The 26,275-nt window shown below is 31.1% G+C and overlaps 1 protein-coding gene across 2 annotated transcripts; it reads left to right on the top strand.

Moving 5' to 3' along the window:
- Positions 1 to 1,050: 1,050 nt before the first annotated feature.
- LOC123302153 (rho GTPase-activating protein 190) lies at positions 1,051 to 16,452 on the top strand. Of its 2 annotated transcripts, XM_044884965.1 has the most exons (26): positions 1,051 to 1,264; positions 1,625 to 1,892; positions 1,962 to 2,109; positions 4,270 to 5,032; positions 5,263 to 5,478; positions 6,232 to 6,243; positions 6,771 to 7,073; positions 7,207 to 7,471; positions 7,791 to 8,272; positions 8,390 to 8,641; positions 8,733 to 8,911; positions 8,975 to 9,131; positions 9,596 to 9,723; positions 10,613 to 10,759; positions 10,869 to 10,913; positions 11,855 to 11,997; positions 12,060 to 12,203; positions 12,498 to 12,606; positions 12,739 to 12,975; positions 13,414 to 13,584; positions 13,762 to 13,847; positions 14,156 to 14,368; positions 14,451 to 14,586; positions 15,117 to 15,248; positions 15,324 to 15,468; positions 15,953 to 16,452. In XM_044884965.1, the coding sequence occupies exons 2-26, from the start codon at positions 1,719 to 1,721 to the stop codon at positions 16,149 to 16,151; spliced, it is 4,986 nt and encodes a 1,661-aa protein (XP_044740900.1). In that variant the 5' UTR covers positions 1,051 to 1,264; positions 1,625 to 1,718; the 3' UTR covers positions 16,152 to 16,452. The 2 variants fall into 2 exon arrangements, with proteins under 2 accessions (XP_044740900.1, XP_044740901.1); XM_044884966.1 differs by lacking the exons at positions 10,613 to 10,759; positions 10,869 to 10,913 and having other exon boundaries at positions 1,054 to 1,264.
- Positions 16,453 to 26,275: the final 9,823 nt, after the last annotated feature.

A 26,275-nucleotide genomic window follows, 5' to 3' on the forward strand; every position in this document is an offset into this window, starting at 1 on the left:
TCAGGCTAGCCCCCTTGTGGACCTGGATTTATTTAGCTAATTATGTGTTTATATCAAAATACTGTTAAATATTTGAAAGTTTTTGGTCAAAATTTATGACTTTCCCTCCTCTGAACCAAAAATTTCAGCCTTAAGGCAATTGCCACTCTTTGTTTCAAAAACTGGGTGCGCTCATGGATCCAGTATAAAAGCAATATGAATCTATTATAAAAATCGTGCCCAAGTGGCTTTGATCTGGCACTGCTTTAGACATAAAGTACGCTTTTAAGAACGTATATCTGGCGATATATTATTCTGAGAAGAAAAGTTTCTGATTTCCATTTCGCTTCCGAAGGTGTGTTTTGTTGTCTGTTATACAAAATTCGTGTCTTCAAAACTTTAGAGCAGGATTATACGAGCTCATAGTTTAAGAAAACGTCTTATTCGCAAATGGGAACATTAGACATTGGATATTTCAGAAAATTAAATATACCAAGAGATTATTGATTTTCTGCCATAGCTCACTTAGCTCAATCTTGAGACATATCCTGCCATCTAGCTGTATAACTTTATATCATTAAATTGTCATAAATTTATTAATAAATTAAAAAATCTACCGCTAGATGCTGTTAAATACTTAAAAATTAAAATCAAGGTAAAATTAATAGAATTAATTAAATAAAATGTATTTAATATCTAATTAAATAAAATTTTATATAATATAAAATTATAAAACAATAAATGGAAATAATTTTCTTTGAAATATATCCACGTGTTTTTTAATACAAATCAATATTAATTCTTAAATGGAAATACAGTGTATACATTCAAACTTTGCAATCGAACGGTCCGCCCTGTTCTCTACATCCTTTTTTAATACAGTTTACCTTATCTCCTTTTAGAAATAATGGTGGAATCAAATGAAATTGTCTGATTGCATATATCTACGAAAAAAAAAAAAACAATTTACCACTTTAATATTAATAAAAAAAATTCAATTTCAATCAAAATTAATCCAAACTGATTTTACTGAAAAACATATTTAATGCGAAGTGTTTTAGTGTGTAAAAATAAACTTGTAAACCGGAACATTTTCAGAGGAATTGTCACATAATGTAAAAATTTAAAGAGAAATATTGAAGTAATCATTTTTTTTTTTGGGAGACTGGAAAATGTGTATATGACAATTTCGATTTTTCCTATTTGGGGGTGAAGTTTTTCTTTTTTTGAAAACCCTTGTGCAATTAAATTTACTTTAAAAATAATGTGAAATTTATATATGAAGGTTAATATTATTTTTTTTGCACAGATTAATTTTTGCTAATTGTCAATTTTGACAAATTTATTTTAGCTTGCTTTTTTTGGTGTGGATTTATTTACTTGTAAATTAACAATGTTTATTTGATTGATTTATTATTTTTAATAAATTTAAGTAAAATTTTATTTCTTGGTTTAATTTTTTTTCGCCTTTTAATTTATGCACGTCTTTTGTTTTTCTATTAATTTTTCGAGGTGATTAATATTGCATTTATTATAAAAATGTCTTGACGTCACTTTTTTGTTTGAGTCATGTCATAAGAATTAATATTTATGTCATTATTTTGTAAATAAGTGAATTAATAATTGTATTTTTTTTTGTTTTAAGACTTACATAAATGGCAATGGGGCGCTTCGGATAAAAGTTTAAATAAAAACAAAATTTTCGATTCATTTTTCTTTGTAAAAAAATTCGATTATAAATGATGGCTCGAAAGGCAGACGGAGGCCGAGCGATAAGTGTCTCGGTTGTCGGACTTTCGGGCTCTGAACGTGATAAAGGTCATACGGGCGCTGGGAAATCATGTCTTTGTAATCGTTTTATTCGATCCAGTGCCGATGATTACAGTGTCGATCATATATCAGTTTTAAGTCAGGTATATACAAGTTTTATTTGGTTGAGTGCATTTTTTTGGAAGTGTTTTAATTTGGATTCGTTTTTGTAGACTGATTTCAGTGGCAGAGTCGTTAATAATGACCATTTTTTATATTGGGGTGAAGTTAGTAAGAATTGTGAGGAGGGCGGTGATTATACGTTTCAAGTTATTGAGCAAACTGAGTTTTTAGATGATGCATCGTTTCAACCATTCAAGGGTAATTGTTTTATTTTTTATTTTACAGATAGATTGAGGAACAAATTTGTTTCTTTTTTTCTGTTTTTGAATATTTCAACCTTGTTGATTCCAAATCTGACTGACTAATTCGTTTCTTTCCGCAAGCTTTATTTTTCATTTAATTAGAGTTCACTGATTTGCGTCATTCCTTCGCTAGTTTTTATACTAACGACCACTACTAAAACCCATTTCCCAAGTCTTTTCACGAACTTGAATTAGAGTACCATGAAATTCCACAAAATAATTAACCGTTTTTCAATTATTATTACCGACGCGTTGAATATTTTGGCAAAGAAAATACTTCATTCAATGAGCATATTGAACACCTAAAATTACCATAAATTGTGAGCGGATTGTCTTAATTAATTTAGGTTCTCTTAATGGGTTTATACTATTTCATATCATGCCCCATATAAGTCGAACCTCATTCCCTATATAAGTCGAACCTCTTTTATCCCATTACCCCACTATTACATAATTATTTGGAAAAAAATTCTGGTATGGAACCCTATGAATTGTCCGAGTCTAAAATAAAACTTGCTCTTGATCGATTTTTATTTTAATTGCAATAAACCGTTTTAACGATTCATTTTTGTTTCGGACAGTTGACACAAAAATATTCATTTTTAAAAATATTAAATGACTTTGCTAAAAAGCGTTTTTACCGTGATATTTCATCCCAGTTTACCAATTCATGAGGTCTTTCATTTTTAATTAACCGAGTAAAAATTTATGAGGTCTTTCTCTTCAGGCAAGAGAACTCCTGGTGAATATAGTGAAATCTGCATCGATCGTTAAACATACAGATCAATTTAATCTAGGGCTAAAAATCCTAGCAGCTAAAGAGAGTGGCAAAAAAAGATAGTGACAGAAGTGTATCGAAATCAAGAAGCCGATGAAGTACTTAGGCTAGTTTAAAGAGAGTTTCTCATTTGAATTTTTCTCATGAGTTAGATTTATAAAATTAAGAAACGTTTTTATGTTAAAAATATTGATTTTTTGAATATTGTAAATGAGAAAGTCCCTTTAATATCAAGAAGTGACTCTCTTCGTGAATGTAACCGAAAGGACATCAAATTTTAGGAACTACTAACCTAGAACAGGGGTGGTAAACCTTTATGTATCAGTGTGCCATTTTTGCTGCCAGACGTGCTGGATGACAATTTTATCACAAAATTGACCATTATGCTATGCGTAAACAAACTATAGGGCAATTATAGCCCACGATGTAATTACAGTAGCAAACGACCTCGCGTTCGTTCGTAATATAATATTTCACGTGAACTTTGTGATCGGTGGCTTGCCGATAAATATTGTGTCGCATTCCATTAATAAGACGCGCGCTATTTGTTCGCCATTCTTGACCTAAAAAGAAATTTCTTTACCATTGAGAATACGATAAAGGCTACAAATCTCCTCTGTGGAAAAAGGAGAACTAACGGTAAATAACCGATGATTAAATTAAGAGATCAGAGTATCTAAGACACAAGCGAAATTGTGTCAAGGTCTAAAAGAAATTAATGGCAGCTCTCCCATCCGTCAGAAAAGATGCCCTTAAGCTTTTAATAAATTTAAATGGAAAATTAAGATAATATTTGAGAATTAAGTCGTCGAATTGTCGTAACACCATGATGGAAAGGGGTGACGGTAGTAAACTTGATATGGAGCCCCCTCAGACCTAGTTATCAACGGAATGTGGAATGTACTACTCATCTATTATGCAAGAAAAAAAAGCTAGATAATCTATGGTCCAAACTTAAATAGACACAAACAGTTTAATAGTTAGTAGATAGGGGGCTACAACTCTTAACTCAACGTAATATAATGACCAATTTTTATTCAGGGTACAGTTCTGGAGTAATTAAAAGAAAAACTTGGTTGAAGCCACGATCTTGTAGCCTAGACTGAATGTGTTATGTCTATAATTTAGAAAGTTAAAGCAGATTTATTTGCTTCCTCGATTATGGAATGAATAAATTCTTAGAATCTTTTCTCACGAGCCTGCTTTACTATTCTCGAAAGCATAAACAAGAAAATCGTTGAGTGAAACCTATCACCGTCTTCTAGTCGTCTTTGATTTCCTCTATTGTCAATTAACCTAAAAATATTCAATTTTTAATTGAGTTATTGCTTTTTATAGGTGGTAAAATGGAACCGTATGTAAAACGGTGTGCATCGACTAAAATCACATCCGCCGAAAAGTTAATGTACATTTGTAAAAATCAATTAGGAATTGAAAAAGAGTACGAACAAAAAGTATTACCCGATGGTAAATTAAACATAGACGGTTTTATATGTGTATTCGATGTAAGTGTTGTGCCAAGTCGTACCTTAGAAAAACAAGTAGAAATGATCACCACCATTTTAAATAATTTACTAAAAACTAAAAAACCAGTTGTGTTAGTTACAACAAAAAATGATGACGCCAATGAAATGTACGTCCGTGAAGCCGAAAAACTAGTCCAAAGAAAAGAGTACAAGGGTGCACTACAAATGGTTGAGACATCCGCGCATGAAAATGTCAACGTAGATTTAGCATTCCTATTGTTAGCACAAATTATTGATCGGAGTAAAGTACGTGCGAAAATTGTACCGTATTGTGAGGCATACCGTATGCGTAAGGAATTAATGGATGCGGCTACGGAAACGTTTACACGATTAATACGTGCGTATGTGACGGAACCACGTACGTTGTGGGCACATGCGTCCAAAAAACTTGCAACGCACAAAGATTGGGTGTATTTTGTACAGTTGTTTGGAATGGATGGTACTCAGAAATTATTTAGGAGACATATTAAAAAATTGAAAGACGAACAATTACAAAGACGTGTTGCCAATTATATGGAATTATTGCCGGATGTTTTATCGGAGTTAATTCCTGATGTTAATCAATTGGCTGACAGGTAAGTTTTCATTTACCATTCTTTATCTTTCTATAAAGATTGAAATCGAGATAAACCTCTTTTTTGGAATAGTAGATTACCTGTTAATACTAAGGTCAAATTTTCCCCTCATTATATCATTCGTATTATTAGATAGAATATATCTTTCTTTCTCCTCGATACGACGGCTACTATTAAATTTTCAGGAAAAATATGATAAATAAATAATTTTCTAAATTTTTCAATTTCAGTGATTGGTCAGCTGTGCAACAATATTTAAAAATGCACCCACATTTTAGTCAATACTTTTTTGAATGTGAAGATGGACTGTCGTGGACCGATTTAGAACCAGGTGATCCTGGTGCCGATGATACACGAATACCATTCGAAGTATTAGATACAACCGAAGCCGAAACTGTTTATAGAAATCATGTGAATGCATTACAACAAGAACAAAAACGATTAGAGTAAGAATTTCTTCAAATTCCTTATTTTTTTGGAGCTTGAAATTGCTTAAGTACACTTCAATTAAAAAAATTGAGCTTAACGTCTAATTTTTTATAGTTAAGGTTATATCACTTTACTAATGTATATATTGCAGCCAATTGCATCTATTATTGCGACACTGATTCACAGCAAGCTTTCAACTACATTTTTGGAATCCCTGGTCACCAAAAGGTGCCATGGTTTGCCATAGCTTCTCTCAAAGAGATTAAACTCTCTGAAATTTCATCGCCATAGTTTGTATCTGAGTACTGCAACACTTGTCACGAGAAGAAATTTTTAATAGTATCATACTTAGTTCCTACTTTTTGTCACTACACTCTTCCATTAAATTTTGCGTCAACGCAATCAAACTGTGAAAAACGCCAGCAATATTGTTTGCTTTCCGACGCCATATTGATAGTGTACGGGTTTCAGCACCAGGTGTCAGAAAGCGGAACTAAGTTTAAACTACTAGGCTAGACAAGTATTTAAACGTTATTGATTCAAATCTGACTTATGATTTGGCTGTGGTCATCTCATAAACACAAAAATGTTGAATGAATAAAACGCTAGTAGCCGTATAACCTTAATGTTTACAATGTTAAATAAATGCAACATCGAATATTTATTTAGAGTGGTTCAATTTTTATAGTTGATAAAGTACATTAAAAAAATATTGATATTTATGCTAAACTTCCAAATTTTTTTTTCCAAAAATGCTACTAACACTTCAGGATGCCAAAGAGGTGGGATATTTTTCTTCATACTTTTTTTTTTTAGTGTAGTAACTTCTACTTTGAAATCAAAATTTTTACGCGACAAGTAAAAAGAATGTAAACCGTACTTGTTTAACTCAGCTGATTTTTGGATTGAATATAAACTCTGATAAAAGAGTCGGATTTCCGAATCGGAAATTTTTAATTCAACCAATCAGAATGAATAGGATTCAATTGGAAAAAATTTCCAATTTGATGCAAATGAAATCAATTAAAATTTTTGAATTGAAATTTAATTGGAAAAAATTTCCAATTCATTTCGATTCAATTCAATATTACTAATTGGAAATTTCCAATTGGTTCCAATTCTAAATAGGATCGAATTGGAAATTTCATATTGGATTCTATTGAATTGAATGGGAATTCAATTCTCCCCTAGGCTTTTATAAATGTGAGACTTTCATACTCAACCAAACTGAAAAAATTTGATTTCATAGCTGAAGTTATTGGATTATTTTGTCTGCAACTTAGCATCATAATTCTGTTTTTTTTTGTAGATGGATGAAACAATTCAGGCAGCTATTAAAAGATACTGGTTACGTGACACCAGGCAAACAATTATCAGAAGTGCGTGTACTGTTTATGGGTCGGGAATGTTTCGAAGCGTTATCGGAGCATGATTGTCAACAAATATACGATGAACATCAACGTGAACTTATCGATAATGCCAAACATAATTTTCAAGAGCTGTTGTTGGAACATGCCGATTTGTTTTATCATTTTAAAAGTATATCTCCTACTGGAACAATTACGCAGGAAGATATTAAGGAAATCACTGATGTGTTGCAGGATGATTTTAGGTATGTATTTTAATCACTTACGACGCTGTATATCCCTTAAGAAAAATTGATAAAGATTTGATTTTGTGATCCAAAAGTGAAGCGGGCGGGTATTAATCTAGTCTAATATAATATTTGTTTTCTTTTTTTCCAGATATAAATTACTAGATAGGTTAGATCAAGATAGAAAGTTAATGTTATTTCAACATTTGGGCTTTGTACATTGTCCAATTAAAGAACATTGTCCAGCATATCCAAATTGTATGGATGCATTAATTGAACGAATATTATCAACAAAAGCGCATCGACCTTCATGGAATGCTTCAAATCAATGCTTATTAGGTTCCGATAATAATCAATTATATTTAGTTATACTTGGAAGCAGTGGACTTGCTGAAGATTTAGCTGCCAAAATACAAGTTAGTATTTTAAGTTTTTCTTGTTTATTATTTGTCTTCCGTTTTCTAGCAGATTTTACTTTAGAGCTTGAAGTCTTCGGGGATTCTACTACGAAATGTTTTTCAAGAAAGTGAAACTTTAAATGTTTTATTTTTTCTTTGCTAATAATATAATCCAGTCATTCCTGCCTCATGTAACGCCTTTGCTTTCAAGGAAAGCCTAGGAAATCCATACATTCAGGCGCGGGAGACTCCATTGTACAATCTCTATTCCCAGAAAGCATTCCTAAAACTTTTGACAAATGCAAACAACAATTAATTACATTATTTTTATTTTTAGGCTCAATGTGAAGACGACGAATACGAAATCAACGGACAAATGTACACATTAGACTATCGAATAATAAGCGGCGATCTAAGTCAATCGTACAATTCATTTCGTACAGCCGATTTCACACCCCAGGGCAGTTTTTGCGTGTATTCAAACGCTGAATCATTTGAATATGTACGCGAATGCTTGGAGAAAACATTATTATCAAATTTAGAACAAGATGATAAATTACCATTTCAAGGTCTTCCAATTGTTCTTATGTTTATGCAAGATTTAACAATTGATGAGAAAGATGTCCTTAAATTACGTGAAGATGGACAAAATTTAGCGGATAGTTTACAATGCCCGTTTATGGATGTTAGCATGGATAAAATATCGTCAGAGCAACTAGTAGCCGATGCATTACGACAACTATTGCATAGTATTAATTATCGGGCGGGATTTTTAAATATTTATCAACCGGTTATTGAATGTTTTGAACCGGACATCAGGTAACGAAAATAATTAATTGGATTTATATACATTTTTTAGAGTTCCGTTGCATATTGGTAAAAGCAGGACACTTTAATAGGCCAATGAAAATTACAATTTTCACTTTTCTTTTCCAGAATAATTATGTGTATGTTTTGTGGTGATCCATATTCCGTGGAAAATGTGTTATCGCCATTGTTATCACATCAATCATGTTTCTTATCAGCGGAACGTTCAATTGTTTTAGAAACATTTCTAGGGGATTCAAAACGTAAAGTTGAAGTTATTATTAGTTCGTTTCATGGTGCGAACGCATTTCGTGATGAATTAGTACATGGTTTTATTCTAGTTTATTCAACGAAACGAAAAGCATCTTTAGCGACATTAAAGTAAGTTGAACGCATAAAATTTAGAGATACAAAGTTTGGTTTTATACCTTCGACAGTCGATAATTTAAACTTAAAAATAACTTTTTTTCAGTGCTTTTTCAATGAATATTCCAAATCTTCCAATACAAATAATGGCCGTTACAGATAGTGGTGGAGCAAATGCATTTTTCAATAGTGATCTAAGTCATTTATTAATAACAGAAGGTAATGCAACAGCTGATCGACTTCATGCACATTTTATGACATCGTCTGCAAATACTCAACAAAAAAGTACGTTTTACTTTCATTGAAAATAGGGAGAAAAACTTTATCTAAAATTACAAATATTTTTAGCAGCATTTTATACACCATTTTTTAAAGAAGTATGGGAGAAAAAGCCTGAAATTGAACAAGCATTTCATATGGAAGAGCCGCCTAGTCTTTGTGGAGATGGTGGTCAACCGTTACCACCTCCACGACATGAAAGTTATAATTTAAAAGTCAATAATGGGTAAGTTTTCATTTCTAACTCTAAATTTTATTATTTTCATGAAAATACATTCCGTAAAAACAAAAACGTGAAACTTGTTTCGCCAAAAATACATCATATTTGCAGCCATGCAACTTTGTTATCCTTGTTATTTTTGAGATCTACCAGAACTCATTATAAGAATAAAAAAGTAAACTTGACGATACGATACTCCAATATACTCTAAGACTCAAAGTGTTGTCATGGCAATCGGAAATTCGAAACTATTTGTAAAAGGAAAAAAAATTTATATGCTCCTTAAAGGTGTTTAACGGTGTATCATTTCCACAAATCTGTCATTATTTACAAGTAACTTGGAAAAAGTATACTCACGATTAATCGGGAAGTTACTGCCCTCATTAGGCAGCCAAATTTTACTTGGCAACGCTGAACACTAATGAAAATATGCCCTAAAATATTAATTGAAATAATTTTTGTTTTAACAGAAGTGACGTAGATAGTTATGAAATAAATGGTCCAGATGAAAGACTTAGTTCCAGTGATCATAGTGATAAATTCCCTCCTCATATGTTTATGTACAACGACTTAATTGATAAAAATAGAATAACACAAGGTGAGTTCTTACAATTTTTAAAAATTTTTATGACTCTACCAGCAAGAATTATCTAACAATCGAAACGGGTTAAATTTCTTTACTAAAATATAGCTTAAGAAATCTCAGAATAGATATGTAAATCAGAAAATCCAATGGAGAGAAATATTCGCGCATATCAGTATCCCGTTCAACTATTTATTGTCAGTGAAAATAATTATTCTGCGAAAAATATTTAGGGCCAGTGTCATCAAATATTTGGTCCGTGGTCGTTCAGTAATATTCATGTCACTGATATGTTCGAATGGACTTTAAGTGTTGTAAATATTTTAAGGTAGCTTTATACTGAGATAAAGTTCCTTGCATAGTACAGCGAAGTCAAAATGATTCTTATTTTACATGGACTAGGGCTGTGTCAAATAGAATAATATACCCTCACAAACTTTTCGAATGGCTCGAATCTCTTTTCTTATATTATGAGGTAACATCTTCCGTATAAAGCTATCTCTTAAAACAACGAATGCCACGTTCACACCGAACTATTGTTATGTGAATGTACCTTTATTATAAGAGACAATTCTTAGTAAATCCAAACCAGTATACTGGCCAGTACAACATACCATGATTACGCGTCTAATTAACTATTCAGCTGACGCCTTTCTGTACTGGTTAGTATACTGAATTGGAACCTTTCTTGATTTCTTGTGTTGGTGTGAATTTGGGCCAAATTATTAAAGGCTTTTGTTATTAACAATTGGGGAAATTGTATTTATGAAATGCTATTTCTTTCTCTGTCAGTCTCTTAAGTATCGTTATTTCGTTTCATCAATATTTGCTAAGAATGCAATGAATTATTCATTAAAATCGTAGACAGTTTTCGATGTTACACAAAAACGAATTTCTGTCATAGGTTTTCATGTATACCCACCCCCTAATACTCCGCCAGAACCTGCACCACCCGATCATCCATTTGGGTTAGGTTTAGCGTCTGGTCGAGTTGATACTTCAAGAACGGCATTAATGTCCGCATCACAAACAAGTCTTGATGAAATCACGTGTAAGTTGCACAATTCGATTTAGAATAAGCGTTTTTGCCGTACGCTTATTCAAAAAAAGCTCATCAGATCTTTTCTTTTGTAAAAATAAAATCTTAATCTTTTATGCAGCGGATATAAGCGGATCACGTGATTCAGTTGCTACACACGATTCAGGTGAATTTTTTGAATATTTTTGTGTGTACTCGTATTTTTCGCCATTTTTTTTCTACGCACGCGTGGTATTTATTTTTTTATTTTTTTTGAGAGGTGTGGAAGTATATTTATTTTCTTCGTATTTCTATTTATTTTTATAATTTTTTCTACAACTTTTATTTGAGTTTTTTTCAAGTAATTTGTTTTGTTTTAAGTTAGAGCTTTTTACTTTTTTTTAAAGTTGGCAGAACAAGGAAAGCAGAAGGAAACTTACCGAAAAATATACATTTATTATTGTCTAATGTGCGGCCAAAAGCAGAGCCGTGAGATTTTTGGAAAACCGTAAATTAGAATACTTATTCTTTCCTGCTTACTGTTCTGTTAACTTCACAAATTTTTTCATCATCAGATAATAATTTGTAGCGAATTTGGTTCATGTTGAATTTTCTTATACAAATTTTTAGCAGAGTGTTATTTTGTTTTTATTGTTTTCGTAAAAGCTTTTAAATTTACTCACAAGATGTCACAACTTTTAGAATTATTAGCGTATGTGTACTACCAATGCGTGTTTCTTGGGCCAGAACAGAAAAAAATTGCCCCAAATTTTAATAAAAAGAGGTTTATTTTTTAAATTGAAAGATTAAAACATTTAAAGAGCTTAATAAATGCCTTGCGATATTGTTTTTATTGGTAGTGAAACTTTGGGGCATAAAAATTGTCTCTGAATCAGTTTCACGTAATTTTTTTGTGACTCTTTCTTTCATTTGAAACATTTTCGCAAGATATTTTTATTGGGTTACCTAAAATATCTTTATCCGCTAATACTCATCTGTTTTGGTCCTGTTAATCTGCTGGTTATCATGAATCATGCAAGTGTGTACGCAAACGCAATTACTTCGCACAAATAACGTCATATTTAAAAGAAGTTTGATTGTAAATAACGTTTCATTTTTTTTTATCAGATGGTGAAGTTGAAGGAGCATCTCCAGCGACAGAACCATGGTTAAAAGGTTTTCAACATGGTCAACATGCATTTACGACTGGGAGAACTCGTCATTTACCTCAACCAAAAACACGACCAAAGGGAACTTCTCAAACATTAAAGGTATTAAATAAATTTTTCTAAAAAAGATTTTACGATTTAGTACCAATTCGATTTTTTTACAGCAACCAGGAAAACTAAATATGAAAAATTTTACGGGTGTGGAGGAAGCAATTGAACGTATGAATGTCCATGGTAAAGATCAAAAGTCATCGTTTGGACATGCGCCACTTGCAACTCCAGAAAATGTTGATTTAGAGTATTCACAAGTAAGTGTTTAAACCTTCACGAGCTAATAATTGTGATACACTGTCAGGACCAGGCTCGTTCAGCGTGCGTGCGGCCTAGCCAGTGTCCTGTAATATCCGCAAAAATTTTACATATAGAGGCACTGTTTAGTAAAAAGGCTTGGCTGTTAATTGAACGGCTAATTAAGTTAGTTATATTTTTTGGGACACCCCGTAGTATATCGTAAATGTTTCTAAAGTTCAAAATGTGAGCCACTGAAGTGAAACAGTCACTAAACTTTTTTCAACATATTAATTTTCTTTCTAAATTTCTAGGTCAAAGATCGAATGTATCACATGGATTCCGAATACATGTATACATTAGTACATGATTCAATAAGTGGGAAATCGAAATTTCGACAAAGGCGAGAAAAGGATCGTACGTGTAAGTTAAAAATTTACCCATTGTTTTTATTTTACAAAAATTTTGATTTATTTTCAGTTTTATTTTGAACAATTTTTTTTATTTTGGTTTTTTTTTTGTTTTTTCTTTTTTATGTAACCAATTATTTAACAGCCAATGTTGTAGCAGGCTATTCCGATACGGATAGCGAATGGAGTTCATTGGAACGACGTCAAAGAGCTGCTGATATCTATTCGAAAGTGAGTCGAAAATCTACGACGTATAAGCGAGCTCGAAAGAAAAAAACAGCTATACCTGTTCAACCTCCACGAGTACCACCGTTATCAGGTTCGATACCAGTGGCTCCACCTATAGTACCTCTATCAGCAAATACTGACACTACTACAAATGGTTAGTAATTAACATATTTATTACAATTATTTCGTTAAAAATGCAATATCTATCAAAGAGCTGCTGATATCTATTCGAAAGTGAGTCGAAAATTCAACTTTTGAGTCGTTATGTTTCAGAAACGGCGACTCTTAGGAAAAAAAAAGTATTTTTTATACTTAATTATCTGATCTTCAATTTTCGTCTGAACTAATTTTATGATAAAACTTATCGTTTCGCTGAAAATCGCGAAAACCCCGTTTTTGTCACCCTTGACCCCGCGTAAAATTTTTCCACATCTCGGATCGATGAGGACTTTTTAGATTTCATTTATGATGGTGTTTTTAAATCTAAGACATATTCATCGATTAAATAATAACGGTATTTTTAACGATGTTATTGCGACGATTTCGAAATACTTGGGCAATATTTCTAATAAATTTTTGTTTGTTTGAGTAGCAGGCAGTGGTTCAAATTCAGATTCTAGTGAGTATAGTGAACAAGAAATAGCCAGACATCGGTTACAAAAGAGGCCTTCAAGTCTTAAAAAACGTAGTCCAATACCAGTTGCTTTACCATATCCGCCAAATACAAATTTTAATATTCAATTAAATTCGCCAGATATGTTTAGTAAGTTTCTTCTTATCTTTTCATTTTTAGTCTGTAACGATTAGAAATTTTCATTGTCGAAGAAAAATATGCTTTAATTAATTTTCACATTCTCGCCTGTTTATTTGCCTGATTTTTAAAAATGAATTTATTTCCATAACTGGGGAAAAATTTTTTAATAAATGTTTTCCTTCTTAGATAAGCAAAATTCTTATGGAAATGTTCACGATGACGAATCTGGTTTGGAAGTTTCGTCACCGAGGGATAATTCACCGCTGGTAAGTGTATGTTTCCAAATTTTTATTTTTAATTTGGGTATTTGATCCAAAGGTTTTGCATCCAAACATTCCTGACCTGCAGATTTCTACAGGTGCTAATTACATGCATGGAGGTTTCATCGACCTCCATACAAGTGGGTTCATCAGAGATCCCCATTTTATGAAGGGTGTAGTTCAATCGACAGACCTATCAAGAGTTCCAACACCCTTCTCAACTGTGCTCTAATAATTCTATCCTTTCTAAACCTTTCAAATACCCTCATATAAAAAAATGTAAAATTTAATAAAATTTCTAATGGAAAATTGTATTCTAGTTAAAAGGCAGTGATAAATTAACACGTAAAAAGGAAAAACAAAAATCAAAAGATGATGAAAAATTAGAGAAACGAAGACTAAAAGAAGAGAAAATGCGTAAAGTTGCTGATAAAGAACGTGAACGTGATAAGAAAAAACAAAAGCAACCAAAACAAAAAACAAATTCTGATATCAGTTCAAATCAAGCCATTAAAATATCCGATTTTGTTCAGGTGGTAAAATTTTCTTTAACTTAAATAAATTTTATGTGGATTTTTACTGATTAATGTTCTTTTTCATTGTTTTGATGTTTAGTCGGACAATTTGGTTCCATTATTTTTGGAAAAATGTGTTAACTTTATTGAAAGTGAAGGTTTAGATTCAGAAGGTATTTATAGAGTTCCTGGTAATCGAGCCCATGTGGATTTGTTATTTCAGAAGTTTGAAGAAGGTTAGTCACTTTTTCTTTTATTTTCAACTCAGACAAGTTTTTTGTTGTCTGTTAAAAAAAATCTTTGAGTTAATTTTACTTTACTGCTGTGAGGTTCATCAGACCCGCGCGTTAGCCCGTCTTCTTAAAAAACAAGACCAGTGACGGATTAAATAAGTTAATTGACGAAGAGTAAAAAAAGAGGGAAAGGTTTTTATGAGAAGGGCCGCACATAGAGGCTACTCTCAAACTGGTTAGCCAATTAACCAATTAATGTTGGACAGATTAAATTTCGTAAGATCAGTCTTGTAAGATCCTCAGATTAATGACTAAAATCCTGACAGGACAATGTGGGAAAATGGGGGGAACTATTATATTTACGTTTGCAAGAACCGAATTCATTTTCTGTTGATCGTAGGGCAAAGATTATAAATTCCGTCAGTTATGGTTGGCAACAAAAACAACCATCTTATTTGCCTAGATTCAACCCCCCTCCCCTTCGTATTATTATTTTGATTAAAGAAAATGTTTAAGTGATTTTTTATTTACAGATTGTAATGTAAATATTCACGAATTGGATATTCCTGTAAATGCCGTAGCAACAGCTTTAAAAGATTTTTTTTCCAAACGATTGCCGCCTTTATTTGAAGAAGATATTATGAGTGAATTAGAGGATATTGCTGGTATGTACTCGTATTTAGAGTCGATTCCAATAGTATTAAGTCTTTTATTTTCATACATTTTTTGTTTGTTTACAGGTACCAGAGGTATAAAACCCTTATCAGCGTCATTAGAAGTGAAAACTGATCGAAGTTGTCGACTTTTAGCATTACGTACAATGTTGACAAAACTTCCACAATCAAATTTTCAAGTTTTGAAATTTATTTTCCAACATTTTGTTAGGTATGTAAATTTTTGTTTTAGAATTTAAGTCAAACTAGTCCAATACCACAACCTTTTACTTTACACTCTTTTCTCTGATTGAATTTTAAACATAGTCGGGTATCAAATTTTTTTGAGGTTATGAAGAAAAACTTCTAGGCTATTATTACTCTGTCTTTCTCGGAGACGTCTCGCCTTCGGGTGACTGGTATTTCTCAAGATGGGCGCTTGGGTACTTTTAAAATGGCTCGTCCTAAATCTGATACTTTTAATGTTCGTTTCAGTAACCCATAAACCCATCTAGGAGTGAAATTCGGCAGAGAAATTTCCGACACTCCGGCAAAAGCTTTCTGTGTTATCTCTGACCTTGACAGAGTTTTATAATAACTGCTCTGTCGCCAGGTGGTGAGATTCTTTCCAAGAAGGCTTAGAATGTCTACAGGCCCAGGTTCTTGGTTTGCGTTCGATAATTTACAAAATAACTCATATATTTTTGAAATTCCAGAGTTGCTGAAAATTCAAAACTAAACAGTATGGACAGTAAAAATTTGGCAATATGTTGGTGGCCTACACTACTTCCAATTGAATTCAGTGATATGGGTTGTTTTGAACAAATGCGACCATATTTAGAAGATATTGTCCAAACAATGATCGATCAGTATCCGTTCCTATTTTGTGGAAAAGAAGCATTTGTAATGGTGTGATCTATTTAAAAATATATATATATATATATTCAGATGATAACAAACAGCAGCAATTGTTACCAACCAAACAAAAATTAAAATTATTTATTTACTACCGTCACACTTACATAAATACACACCCACACAGAAATCAAAAAAAAAAGGTAAAAAAATATGGCTACTAAGTAAAAAATAATTGTTTGTGTTTTATAATTTAAGTAAAGTAATCCCAAACTTGTGGGATTTGAGACTGATTGAGATTATGACAGAGGTTTCGAGTTTGTTGAGAGTGTGCAATTTGCAAAAAAAAAAAAATTAAATTGACTGGAAAAAAAAAATTTTTACGAATTTTAAGGCTTATTACCAATATATTTGCATTTAAAAAAAATAAATAATTGCTTTTTAAAATAAAATAAAAAAAAAAAATCACAAAAAAAAAAATTATAAAAAAATTTATATTTTATAAATTTAGATAAAAACTCGTTTTATTTGAAAAACAAGAAAAAAAAATGAAAATTTTTGTACATTGATTTTTGTTTTGTTCGTTTTTTTTAATCAAATTTTTCTGTGTAGAAACTAAAAAAAAAAACGTAAAATTTGTTGATGGTCAGAAAAAAAAAATGTATGCGCGCGCAATGTTGTGGTGTGATTAATATGAGAGGTATTTGAACATATTTGTACGAACTGTGAGTGTACAGTTATTTTGACATTTGCGAAAATATTAACCTCAAAAATGTTGATTAGTACACTTTTAATAATTATTAAATTAAATATTATATACGATTATCGGTGACAGTAGTTTCGAAGAATTTTTGAGAAAGAATAAGGAAATTTAAATACCACTCTTTTTTTTTGCATTTGACCTGCAGGAAGATATTTGATACATCGAAAATTTCAGCGAATCCCACAATGAGATCTGAATTAGACTTTTAGTCGCAGGAAAATCTTTCCCTTCTAACCCTAAAATATAACCTTGACGAAATCTACTACTGCAAGACAATTATGGTTATAAGTATGCTTATAGAAGTCTTCAATAAGTAATAAAGGAGCAGCAATTTTATAGGGTATTGGCTGGGACCCAAATGTCAAACTCCTTTCTATTTAGCACCTAACAAATGTGCATTCAAATCGACGCTCGTGTGATCCCTCATCTTCCAATAGCAGTCGGTTTCCCGATCTCTTTGCGCCTTACTTTGCTCGGTTTCCAATTATATATTTTCGTTGCGATGAAGGATATACCATCGCCACTTTTTATAGCGAATTTCCACTCCGACGAACTCTATTTTATTATAATTAACTTTGGAAAATGCCTTGACAGGACACTATCGATTAAACTATCACCTTCATAACATAGGGATCTCTAATGATCCCACTTTTAGAGCCTGTATTGAGAATGACGACACCTTTATACATTTTATTTGCACCTGCAGAATCTGCAGGGCGTCAGACTTAGAATATTCGAGTCCTAAACCTTGGATCCATCATTCCTGTGTGTCCTCGACAGAATTCTTGCGCCTAGCCTCGACAGAACTTAGTCTCATCCGATTTTAATAGCGCCTCTAACTCGAAGACGTCTCGTTTTTGGGTAACAGAGTCGTTCTCAAGGAGGGCACAGAGGACTCTTGGTCTAGGTGCTAGGGATCCACTTGCGGTAGCCCTCTTTTTGTTATTATTATTATTAACTTTGGAAAAACGTGTTTAAAATAGACGCTCGTATTAAATAATTAAAAATAGTGTATTATAAATTTCCCTCATATTTTTCTCAAAGACCCTTGAGAAATTACTGTCACACATAAGCGTGTAAAAATAAATGGCTCCGTTGCTTTTTAAAAACAGTGTCTTTTTATAATAATATATAAATATTTGTAATATCAGTGTCATCTAGTAATTAAAAACTAATTAATTAATTAATATTTAATAAAAAAAAAATGAAATCATGCACAAATAGTGTCTAGATAGTTTTACAAAAAATAAAAAAAATAAATACAAAACAAAAAAATATCTTCCATTTTACATTCCAAAAAAATTTAGGAGTATGATGATATTAACGAAATAAGTGATATAACTCAATGTTTTTAAATAAAGAAAAAAATGAAATTAAAATTAAACAAAATGCTGCATGTGTTTTTATTACTAATAAAATGAAAAAAAAAATTTAAAAATATTTAGCACCACTGATTTTTTTAATTTATTCACTTTTTTTTGTACCATCAAACAATTTTTTGAAAATAGGGAAAAAACAAAAAGAGAACTTGCATTTCTTGATTTTTCTAATTTAACTTGTCTGTTTAATACACAGTACTAGTCGACCCATGCGGTCGGCTATAAATCTACTTTCTTTTTATTTATAGGCAATTTTATGACAGATATGATTTACAAATTACATACTAAACAAAATGAAATGTTAATAGTATGTATTTCTTTAGCCTGTTTTTTCCTAAGCGATATATTTTTAGATCATGAGTCTGTTTTGCGTTATAATTTAAGCTTGAAAATGAGGGGCAAATCATGGAAATTGATTAATAAATAAGATCTCGTGATGTGACAGAAAAACAGGCTAGAGAAATAATATATAGAGCTGAATTTAAGGCGCCTATCTGGACGGGGGCATCATATTTCAATCAATTGATTGAAAAAGACAATAATTTGAAAACCAAAGACAGCCTGATGCGCAATACAAAGTACGCAACAACCGAGAGGACTTGACCTCACCTAGATAGCCGCCTTTTTTCGTCCTACCCTCTCCACTCTAGTTTTACGTCCTTATTAATTACGTTCTTGATCCCATAAAATAAGACCAGCGGTATAATTTGATTGTTTATCGGGTTCTATAGGCTACCCCTTGAAAAATATTTTTTCTTCAAATAGATTTGAATATAAGTAGAATTGAAATCGACAAAGAATGCAAGTTCTTCTTTAGATTACTTGGATTATTGATGCATATATTTCCAGTATGTTGCCAACTATTTGTAAACAAATTCGTCAGCAATTTTCTTTTTATAAAAATTGTGGATTATCTGAAGACAAAATTTTTACACAAATCCCTCTTCAAATTTCATTAAAAACTATCCTTATCCAACTGGCTGTTCACAATGCTTCCGCAATCAACATTTGCACATTGATCGAAACAGCCAGACATATTTTGATGGCATTCCGAAATGATAAAACATCGGCCAAGATAAGCCCAATGTTTTGGTTGCCGAAAACAAACCGCCTTATGCATGGGAGTCCTTAGCAATTTTTTTGTTTTATTTGTATCCAAATTATATTTAATCCATTTTGAGTTAACCCACAAATTTTGGGCAGATCTATTGCCAAGGACTTTTTCTTCTTAAAACTAAGTGAGAAACATTCAGGGGGATTTTTCAATATATTAACTATTCTTAACAAATTTTTAGATTACCTAAAAATTTTCTCTGATCCAAACACACGTTTTAAGCCAGGACCTATAAACCGTCCCATTTTTCCCATAGATTTACGACCAATATCTTTTTTCTAGTAGCAAAAACCTTTATCAAGCATATAAATATTATCAAAGATAATAAATGAGAACTCTAGGATTTTTCGAAATAAATTTCGTTTTTTGCCCCAATTTCCTAAATTAATTTTTTTGTATTATATAAATACGTATTTCGACTTCAGAGTAGTCATCATCAGTATGAATTAGCTAATCGTAATTAATCTTATTTTGTATGTTACTCGTTGCTAATTTGGTGACTAGAGCTTGGCTGACGTCACTGACATTACAATTTGACAGATACTTGGAAAAGTATAAATTGTAGGTACACGAAAATATCAATGTGCAGTCCGCCACCAAATTAGCAACGAGCAACATACACAATAATAGTAATTACGATTAGCTAATTCATACTGATGATGACTACTTGGTAGTCGATATTTATATAATACAAAAAATTGATCTTGGAAATTGGGGCAAAAATCGAAATTTATTTCTCTATCAAGCAAATAAAAACTTAATTAGTGATATTTAAAGCACAATTTTATATTAATAGTGAATTAAGTATAGAAAATACACTTAATTTTTCCGGTACAAATATGTTTAAATAACCTTTTTTCCAAAATAATTTTGGGAAAACAAACTTTCAGTAAAAACCTGTACTATGCGGTAAATTATTATTCCAGTGTTTTAAAAGCTTCATATTTGAATTCTGTTTACTGTACGGGTTTTATCACTGTAAGACTGTTATTTTAGCTGTAAAAAAAAATAAGACTCATTAATTTGAGCGATTTGAGGCGACAAATAAGACAATAGTTGCAATTTTGAATAATATGCACAATAATACAAGAAAAACAATTTTTCAATCGGATGCATTTCAATTAAGTGGAAATTTTAGCAATGTTTGTACATTTTTTCAAAGCGAGTAAAACTAGTGAAAACCAAAAAGTGAATTTTTATCATAATTGGGGAAAAAAGGCATTCATTTGAATTAAAATCGAGCTCTTTAGGAAAAAAACAAACTGAACATTTTTCTTGTAATTATACATTTTCGGTTTAATTTTATGAACGCATAAGTTATTGAGTATTGTTGAGGCAAAAATTTCTGAAATCTTTTAAAACGCCTAAAAAGTTATCGTGCATAACTCGTGATTTTTTTCTTGGAAAATCCTCGAAGACAAAGACAATATGAACATTTTTTAAAAACGTTCTGAGAGAGTACTTATTCATCCTCTAACTGACTACTATCGATCGAAACAAAGTCCGGAAGAAAACGGAATCCGTATATTGTATCTCTCTTTTTCTCTCAGAAAACTCTTTTATTTGGAATGGAGTCATTTAGGCTGAAATTCTAAATTATAAGGTCAGCGTCTTTCCTAGACTTGTTTATACTTTATTATTCCAGTTCGATTAATTAAATCGAACTAATCGAACATATATCAGATGTGTGAAGAAATTCCCAAATTGTCGAATTAATTCACGGTAATACACCCTTTTAAACTTCGCTACTCGTTAGAGAAGACTTTAGGATCTGAACTGGATTAACGAATAGAAGACCTACTGTATTCTCCTACGTCATGAATTAACGAAATTTAATATTCCCAATATATTGCATTCATAAAAATTAAACTTACGCATGCGTATAAATTGATTTAATTTGATATTTAAAAATGAACTGCTGTATAAATTGTTCATCTGCCAAAATAACTGTGATGTTAATTATTAAATATGTATTAGGAATTGACTGTTAAAAGAAAATAAAAATAAGAAACATTGCCAAATATTCCACTCACTAAAAAAACATACTTGAATACGAGATTCGAAGATTTTTGGATCTTATAAAATCTAATTCAAGCATTATCATTTAGAACACACGTTCACTAGACCTATAAAGCTTTTTTTAGGACCATGAAGACTATAAAAAAAAGAGGCTTAATTCTGGATCTCGGGCAATGTATTCGATGGGCTCATATACGTTAGTCACTTAATAAGTTCGCTTATCTGAATTTGGCGGCGCTGATTGTATCACACGACCATGCGTATTGATTCTGCGCAATTCGTGAGATACAATCAGTGCCGCCAAATTCAGTTAAGCGAACTTAGCAAGTGCCGGACTTATATGAGCCCATCGAATGACTTACCCGAGATGATATCTTTCAATATCGCAGAGAGCGAATTTTCGGATCGATTTCTAGTTTACCAAGCATCCCAATTTCCTAAAACAGGCTTTTTGGCTGAGTGAAAGTATGTACCAAACGGCATTACTTAATCATTTTTTACAAGATATAAACCTTCGGACTATAATTAGAATGAGAGCCCGACATATTTAAAAATGAACGCCTTTTCGAACAAAAAATATTCCTTGCTTATTAAAACAATAATTTAGTTCATATTTTTCATAAACATTCCTAAAACTTTTGCAGTGTTTAGCACGAGACCCAACTGCTCATAAACTTATGTATAAAAATTTCAGTATGTACTGAAATATCCTCCCCCCTGCCATGCCATCTCTTTATAACAGGAGTTTCACGAGAAATTTGGTAAAATTTATAGACATTTTTTAAACATTAAAGAAAAAATATTAAAAAAGTACAATTTCGAATTCGATTCAATTCGAATTTTTTTTATATGATAATTATCGAAGAAAATAATTTACAACTCTATTAATAATTGTTGAAGTTTTTGTTTTTTTTTATAAATAACAAGTTGTAGCCATGAAAAACAACAAACGTCCCTTAATTAAAATGGATTAAAACGGGATTGAAGGAATCATCAATTTTGGTCATTGTAACCGATATTTAAAGTAATAAGATCCAAAATAAAGTTAACAAAGCTAATTATGATGTTCTTTTGTTTGGCTAAAAAGGTACATGTAACAAAAATGTGTTTGCGCATGCCTTGATCGTTATAGTCGATATGTCGGTTTTTAATTCCAATTAATATTGGTCACTTTAGCCGATATATCGTTATAATCGATGTTGTTATAGCCAATATATTCACAATTCGTTCGGGATCCTTCACTTTCATCGTTATCCTGTTTCGAAACCGATTTTAATTTTATATCGATTCTTAGATCATCTGTACACTCCATCGAAATATTTCGTTGAATGTAAAATTAGTAAAGCGGCTATGGAATCTCATACCGTTAAACCGGATCCATGTCGAATCGATTGGACATATTTTCAGTTTCCGGTGCCTCCTGGAAATGTATTTTTCAGACACATTCTCATAACTGGTTAAAAATAAAGGAATTAAATTTGAAAGTTTCGACAAACGAAAAGAATCGAATGTGAAAACATACTCTCTTAGCCACGATCTAATTGGTTTTTGAATTTTTGTATTTTATTTCAATTCTTTATCATAAATAATATTGAATTTAAGTAAATTATAATTAATAAAATAATTCACAGATTACAAACGTTATTTAGGCAAAGTGTGCTATGTTCGTGACGTATTAATATTAAAATACAAAAGCCTATGTATAAATATACATAACTATTACGTCACAACGATGTTTTACCGAAAATTTTTCTTCGAGCGTTTTCGTTTCTCTCGTAACTTTCAAATTATTATGAAAAAATAAAAACAGTTTCACATTCATGAAATATTTTAAATTTAAACGGATGTTCTGAGACACTCAATATGCTGGGTTAAACATTTTATATTTTTTAATTTCTATTTTAAATAATTGGGAAAAAATGAAAATATCACGCGTGTCTTGAAAGAAAACATTGTATGCCTGTAAATGTTAACAGATTATTCCTGAAATACTTTGTATATAAAAATACAAAAAAAATGCACTTTAAAGATTGAGATTCTGACCCCACAAAAATAAAAAATAGAGAAAATAATAAAAAAAACTATTTTGTATATTGGCAATTATCGATGTATCTAATTAATATGTGTAAAAAAAACCAATTTTGCATGGAAAAAAATTTGTTTTTCGCTTTATGATGTATTTTTAAAAATCCCGCGCTCAGATATTTTATTTATTCGAAGAAAACCGCTTATCTTTTTATTTTTGGAAAAACAATCCATATTTCAGAAATAATTCTTGAATGTAATTTTTAAGAAAAAATATTCCTAATAAACAGTTTTTCATTTGTAAAAAATTTCCGTCCTGTATAAAAATTTTTAAAGTATACTATTTTTTCAAATCTGTTCCATAACGAAAACACAATGACTTTTCGATAATCCATAATATTTATCTTAATATGTTTTTTTTTTTGGCCTTAAGTTTTTTTGGAGGTTTAATTATAAAAAACAAAAAAAAATTATCTTTGGATATTGAAAAGTTTTTTGGAAATTTTACATTCAAGAATCAGTTTTTTTTTATGTATGATTTAGGATAATTTTTCAAAAAATGTTCCTTAGATATTTATGTCAATTTTATTTGATCTTTGCCCTTGCAATTCAATTTAAGTGAAGGAAAAACATTTTCTTAAGTACACTAAACGATTAGAAACAAAATTATGGGTCAAAATATCCTTCTTCTGGAACACAAGTATTTTTTAATAAGAAATTGTCGCTTTAAAAGTTTTTAATAAGAGTATGAGTAGCAAAACATAATCTATAATAATTGTTTGATCCCTGCTAAATTTGCTCCGGCTCAGTACTATTGTTTCTGGAGTATGTCAATTGTTTATTTGATTTATGTTGCTCAAATTTTGAACACTTTTTAATGGTAGGAAGCCTTAGCCAAAGAGAAAAAAAAAAGAGCAATGGGAGGGAAAGACTATTAATAAATGTTTTAAAATAAGCGTTGTGAGGGGCTCTAATGGGGATTTTCAGAATTTCAGCGACAATTTTTTAGACCATGAGCTAATTTTTCACTAAAAGCGAGAATAAAACAGATAAACAACGAATAATAAACTTGTTTACAACTTTTATATGAAACTTTTTTTTAATGTATATGAAAATTATTCTAAATCATTCGAATACTTTGAAGAAAATCCTACAAATCTCAATTTTAATGTGAATTAATAATAATATTAAACTACTAAAAAAATTTTTTTATTTAACCTCAAAAAAAACTACTAAACTTACAAGAACTTCCAAAAGTGAAACTAAAAAAAATTTCGAAATGAATGAATCACAAAAAAAAAAAAATAAATAAATAAATAATTGCCTAATTTTATAAATTTTTTAATATAGTCTCAAAACAAAATGGCTGTTTGTGTATAAACTTAAAAAAAAAAAAACTAAAAAAAAATCGATTCATTTGTTTCCAGCGTACGTAATTCTTATATTTTGTGTCAGTTTTTTAGTATGGAAAGAAAATTGTACATTTTTTTTAAAAATTCATATCTAAGGAATTTCATCACTCAAATTGTAAAAATTTTGTGCGAAAATTATTTCGTATAATTCTGTAAATTATCTTCTTAAATTAATTTAGTACGAGCTATGAAGTGGTTTTGAGCATTCGATTACTCTTTTTGCATAGTTTGAATTGGAATCTAAGACAATAATGATGACATCTCTTGTATGACCTGTGTGGAGGACGATGAAACCATATGCATGTTATTTGGACCTGCATAAATCTGTAAGATGTCAGTTATAGAATATTTGGGTTCAAAACCTTCTAACTATCAATCCTTGGAGCAATATCGACGGAGAAGCTATGTGCTTTCTGCGTAGTATTTGACCTCGACAGAATCCTATAGCTTCACCTGCTTAACATTGCACCTCTTACCCGGAGACGTCTCGCCTTCGGGTGACAGATTGTTCTCGGAGAGGGCACAGAGATTATAAATAATTATCATACAAAATATCAGCGCATTTGTTTACACAGCCAACTGACGTCATGACCACATAACAATACGGCGTACACTCCAGCGATTTCGTGTAATTACGTTCGAAATTTGAATATGTAAAATTTAAATGCCGTTTATTAGCTACATAGAATCTAATTGATACACTTTTCAAAAATGGGTCCCTATTCTTGAAAGACCATTTACTCAAACTTGTCTCTTTTGGTTCCAATTATAACTATACAAAATGAGCAATTCAATTCCATCGATAAATTTAAACCACTATAGTAAATTTGAAAATTACGATTGAATTTTTACGGATGATTTACAAAAGTAAAAATGAAGTCACAGTTTTCAAATTTGACCCAATAGATGGAACACTGTCACAATATACAGAGTGTTAGATAAGAGCCGGAACAGCATAACAACTCGAAAAAGAACGATTGTAAGGAAAAACAGTTAACACTTAAGTTTGGCCGGGGATGGGCCAACCCATTTACGGTATCACAACGGACCCTATGGTCTAAGTGTGTCCCACCCCAGGACAGCCACTCTAACCTAACCTAACACTAAAGTTTTTGGGTTAAAGGAGTTGTAAAATAAGTGATAAAATAAAGCTTAACTTTCCAGATCATTTGGTAAGTTGTCCCTCATAAAAGTAACAACTTTGACTTAAGAAAATTTTACAAATTTTTCGGACAAAAGTTGTTGGGTTTTAATGAAGAAAAACATTTACAATTAAAAATTTTCATCTATCTCTTATCACTTATAAGCACGAGCTCCCTTTTTTACAACAACCTTGAACGTCAAACCAAATTTCAGGCTTATCACTAAAAGCTATCACTCCTTTAACTCGGAATTTTGGAACTTTTAGTAGCACTCTGTATATTTACAAATTTAAAAAAAAAAATATTTAAAGATATTAGCTACAAATAATA

The sequence above is a fragment of the Chrysoperla carnea genome, chromosome X (genome assembly GCF_905475395.1).
Source record: "Chrysoperla carnea chromosome X, inChrCarn1.1, whole genome shotgun sequence".
NCBI classification, from domain to species: Eukaryota; Metazoa; Arthropoda; class Insecta; order Neuroptera; family Chrysopidae; genus Chrysoperla; species Chrysoperla carnea.